The sequence below is a fragment of the Microchirus variegatus genome (genome assembly GCF_963457635.1).
Source record: "Microchirus variegatus genome assembly, chromosome: 6".
Lineage (NCBI taxonomy): Eukaryota > Metazoa > Chordata > Actinopteri > Pleuronectiformes > Soleidae > Microchirus > Microchirus variegatus.
In genome coordinates, this window is record NC_139807.1 from 14,917,116 (window position 1) to 14,922,391 (window position 5,276).

The 5,276-nt window shown below is 39.4% G+C and overlaps 1 protein-coding gene across 1 annotated transcript; it reads left to right on the forward strand.

Moving 5' to 3' along the window:
- Positions 1 to 3,541: 3,541 nt before the first annotated feature.
- LOC310928271 (nucleoside diphosphate kinase homolog 5-like) lies at positions 3,542 to 5,040 on the forward strand (the record flags this gene model as incomplete). Its single annotated transcript, XM_083890794.1, has 5 exons — positions 3,542 to 3,667; positions 4,075 to 4,280; positions 4,490 to 4,590; positions 4,680 to 4,798; positions 4,945 to 5,040. 5 exons carry the CDS (start codon positions 3,542 to 3,544, stop codon positions 5,038 to 5,040), a joined length of 648 nt encoding a protein of 215 aa, XP_083746920.1.
- Positions 5,041 to 5,276: the final 236 nt, after the last annotated feature.

Genomic DNA, 5,276 nt, shown 5'->3' on the forward strand with positions numbered 1-5,276 from the left:
GGATGTACCCGTACTAGTGCCCGGAGCAGGACGATCTGCTGTTCAGGAGAACCGTTGTTTACGTAACCGGACCGGGTTTTTTCAGAGATCTCGCTGAGCCTGAGATTACAATAAAACACAGCATTCTCAGCAGTGGCTGAACTGTCAGGGCTTGTTAAACAAGGTAATGATGCAGATACACACTAAAAAACAGCGTTTATTGGAACTTCCGGTCTAGGTCCGCTTTAAGAAAATGAAACAATCAAAAATGTTGCTTTAATAATGAAAAAAGTTTTAAACTGATCAAAATAGTTGACTACTCATTTAGTAATCCATTAATCCAATAATCCAGTAATTGTTTCAGCTCTCGTCCAGACCAATGTACTTTATTTCACTTATGGATAATTAGGCTTTTCCTTTTTCCCTACAGCGAGATACAGTGTCGGCACGTTCATGTTTGTGACCGAGGACTGAAGGGAGAGGAAAGGATGAGAGGATTGTCAATAAAAAGTTGTAGCAGTCAGTGTGTGCTGATGATCCGTTGCATGCACTGCAGGTGATATGAAAGTTAAAGAAAGCCTTACAAATCTCTTGTATGCTTTTGGTACTATAGGAGTTTAACTTTGGGGAAGTATAATTAATAGGGGAGCTACCATGAGCAGCTCAGTGCTGGCTCACATCGTTCTGCTCCATTAGAGGGAGAGAGCATCGTTGGCCTTATGTGTCCAGAACCAGCTGCAGAAGAAAGGAGAGAGTCTGCGCTCCAAGTGGACACACTAATGAGCTGCTTTTAAGATGCTACCCCGCTACTGCATGGCTAACTAACAGGCTAAAGCTCAAGGGAGCAGCTCACACATGTAAACAGGAACGCACAAACACACACACACACAAGCACATAAACACAAAATGCTCAGCTTGTTACCCTAAACTAAGGCAGTTTTCTCAGCTAATGAGAGGAGAGGAGGGAATAGGATGTGAGGAGACGGGAGGATAATTGGATGACTGTAGAAAACTGTATATTGAGGAATAAAGGACAGGAAAAGTAATCGCAGGTAAATGCTGCAGAATTGGAACAGATGAAGATAAACTTCCTCCCACCACATCAACACAACGGCAGAGCAGAGCACATGACTGTGCACATTATGTCTTACCCTCCCAGAAGACTGACTTACATTATTTTGCAGAGGGCTGCTGCTGCTGATGGTGATGATAGGGCAATGAGACTGTTCAAAAAAATCAAGGACACTCACAGAGAAGCACACACAAACAAATATGCACTCCAACCCTGCGATGACATGAACATACACCCACCACATATTCCATGGAGTCAACAATGTTAACCTTAAAGGTCCCTTGTGTAACATATAATTGGCAGGAACTGAATATACTGCCCAAAGGAATGCTTTATAAGTGTATTATTGCTTTAAAATAATATCTCAATAAATATAATCTTGGAATAAGACCTTGATATGTACTTTAGGCAAGGACCTTTCTTTATCGAAGCCACCATCTTGCACTGCAATGTTCCTACGGCAACCTAAATGAAAAAAAACAGCCAGAGAGTTATTTGCATTTTGAATGAAAAGCTAACTATGTAAATGAAGAAGAACAACATCCTTTCTGGTATGTGAAGAACACTGTGGTTACCGCTTGGGAAAGGTTTGTCAAAATCTACAATCTTGCCACTAGTTCACAAACTGGACCGTTATTTCGTTGGAATCAATAATTACTTTGTCCCAAAACCTCAGACAAACACTCCAAAAAACATTGTGTGCGCAATAATTCATGCTGGACCTTTGGAACTGTTCTCTTGCGGAAAAACGAAAATGCTACCAAGGAGTTATACTATGGGTCATCTGGCATTTGAGCAATAAATAGGCATTGTTGTCCATTTGCTGTGCTTGGATATTCTATGATGTCATTGGTTTTGTTATAAAAGACCGATTCAGAGTAACAAAACAATATTATATATGCCTGGACAACCATGGACCCCTCATCATTTTTAGAATAATACATCACTTCTGTTGCTGACGTGTGAATTAATTTGCTCCCTCTGACATCTTTCCCTTTGGTGTCCTCGAAGCCTAAGCACCATCATCTACCACTTGAAAATTATTGTTGGAAGTGCTTTACATTAAGTGGCTTCCATTCTGGCCGTTAACCACACTTCTTAGTAAATATCAGTGCACTTTGGCGCTACTTAAACATTCACACATTTCTAACTACTGTTGTGACAGACTGTCCCCCGCCCTGTCACAGTGATTTATTCATAGATGACTTGACTGGTACCTCAAGATGGTTCAGTGACCTTGGATTAATGTTGTCTTAGTGCAACATCTGCCTTGCGGGAAACTCCACAAGCTATAAAGGTCAACCGACATCACCATCTTGGTTTGAGTGGAACAAAGAGTAGAGCCCTGAGGTAAACAGTTATGGTCCCACTCGCTGGCTCCAGACAGATGGCTCAAGTCAGAGGGATTTAGATCGACTGAGGGCGTTGAAGCCTGACAAACTGCAACAGGCCAGTAAGTCTGCTTGTTGTTTGTCACCGAAACTGAGGGATATAAGTTTCCAAGCCAAATGCATCAAACAACAGAAATGCAGTGCTAGATGTACACTGCAAAACTTGCCTTGAATTACCACTTTAAGAAGCAATAATTATGATGTTATTTATTTTTAAAAAAGTGTTCTTATATGTGCTACTTTTGTGGAAGGGCATTTGTCAGTCACCTGATATGTACTGCTATTGGTTTATGTATAGATAGATTTTTTTTTTTTTTTACTTCAAACACATGCAACATTTACAACTCGTCACATGTTTGAAAAGGAGTCGGCAGACATACGTATAGATTTATATGTACCTACCCCGTTCCTATTACCCACAACTCAATTTATGGACTACTTTATCCCATCACCAAATATTTACATATTTACAGTATTCTATACAATGTTCTAAATGTTCTCAGTACAAAACAAGATTATGTCTGGCTTTAAACACAACCATTTCCATTACGGCTGTTCTTCATCCTTTATATTTATCCTTTTATTTATTTTTTATTTTCTACTCATGCATGTGTTGTTCCATAATTTAACCGCTGAGATGAACTCCTTTGAAGAGAAACGATCGGTATAAGGGACTGGGCAATTTGGCTGACTCGAGGTTGACTGAAAAGTGAATGTGCAACACAATACTACTATCAACACACAAAGCTTGGGGCACTTTGCTTTGTGTTTATTGGGAGTTTGCCATCAGTGTGATTACAGAGTGATGAGCTTTGATCTGTATCACCGCTCTAGCTGTGACATGCGGATTCTGTGGTGACTTCATTGCTGACATCAGCCAATGAAACCTTTGATCTGTTATGAACTAGAAAAACTGGAATCCAACCAACCGTAAACCAACCTCTCAACCCTTTTTTTATATTATAGATTATATTAGCTGCTATAACTTAACCAATTTATCGTACATTAATCGTCTACCACATAGTCCTCCCGCATGAGGGTCGCATGATTTAATTCAACGCAAGTCTATAGATCTTCTATAAAAACCCTCAAAGAAAAGATGGAGGAAAATGTATACCGCCACATTCATGTGGAGAGAACCCTGGCCATCATTAAACCAGATGCCATCCACAAAAGTGAGGAGATTGAAGACATTATCCTAAAATCTGGATTCACTGTTCTGCAGGTAGGTTTGATATTTTTCTCATTTAAAAATGTTAAGAGAGACTAACATGGACACTTGTTTAATCTACAGTGTGTTGTATTGTGTAAGGCAGGGGTTAATCCAATTTTTCATATCTGGCTGAAGATTTTATAGGCAATAGCCCTGATAATGCTGTTGTGAACATGCTAAAATACTAAAAGAAAACATTGTTTAAAAAAGTTGTTTTTTTAAATATAGTTACTGTCGGTTTCTCTGTATTTGTCTGTGAATAAGAAACCTCATACCAGTGTGTAAAATTCTTCCTCTATTAGTTTCTGGCATGCTTTTCAGTGATAGGTGTTCTTAATCCCAGTTCCTGAGATTAACTCTTCTGGGAGGATTCACATATTGGCATCATTCTGATTCACTTTTATCCATCCCTCTGACAGAAGCGGAGGCTGAAGCTAAGTCTAGAGCAATGCAGCGACTTCTACGCAGACCAGCATGGAAAGTTCTTCTTTACCGACTTGACCGCCTTTATGAGCTCTGGACCCATCATTGTCCTGATTCTGGCCTGCAACAATGCTGTTGCACAGTGGAAGTCCCTTATAGGGCCAGTCAACAGCAATATGGCTAAAGAAACTAATCCAGACTGGTCAGTTTAATGATTTATAACATGTTGTTGTGTTTTTGTTTGTTTGTTTGCTTGTTTTAAATACAAAAACGTATTACCATTACCATTCCGAGTTGGCGCATATTAGGACTGATTGTCTGAAGTAGAAGAGTAAATGTTTGTGCCCAGGAAAACCAAGGAAATTGTAGAAAACAAGAGTATGAACACTATTATTTCCCCCCCCCCCCCAGCCTTAGGGCAAAATATGGCACTTCTGACCTGAAAAATGCACTCCATGGCAGCAAGTCATTTCATACAGCTGAGAGAGAGATCAAATTCATGTTCCCAAACTGTAAGTAAAACACACATAGCGTGAAAATGAAACTACACACACGCTGTATACACACATCATTTTGTACCTAACAACATTTCTCTCTGCAGCTGTAATTGAGTCAATTCCTTCAAAAGAAGCGACAGAAGAATATCTGAACAGATATGTAAACCCAACTCTGCTGCGCGGACTCACTGAGCTCTGCAAGCACAAGCCACTCAACCCCTGTGTAAGTATGCAGAGCTCAATATTTTGAGATAAAAGCATGGACAGATTCATTCATTTGCCAATGTTTGCATTGTGTTACACCGTGTTGTTTGCCGTCTGTGCACCTGGGGTCACTGTAATTTATTTTTCGCACTTCTGTTTGGATAGGTTTGGCTTGCTGATTGGTTGATGAAAAACAGTCCAAACAACCCACAAATATGTGATGTAATCACTGTAACACAGAAGAAAAATGGCGAACGCTGAAGGACGGGAATCGGGAAAAACGATCAAACGATTCAAATGTTTTTTGTTGCACAATGTTGGAAAACACTGACATTGTGAAATTATGTCTGCCTTTAATATAGTTGTGATATAATCACACACACACAGACACTCAAAGACTTAAATTATGCTTAATTAATAAAAAAAAAAAGTGTGTTACATGTCATATTTGTTATATGTGTGTTATATGCAATGAAATTTAAATCTCACAATGTGAT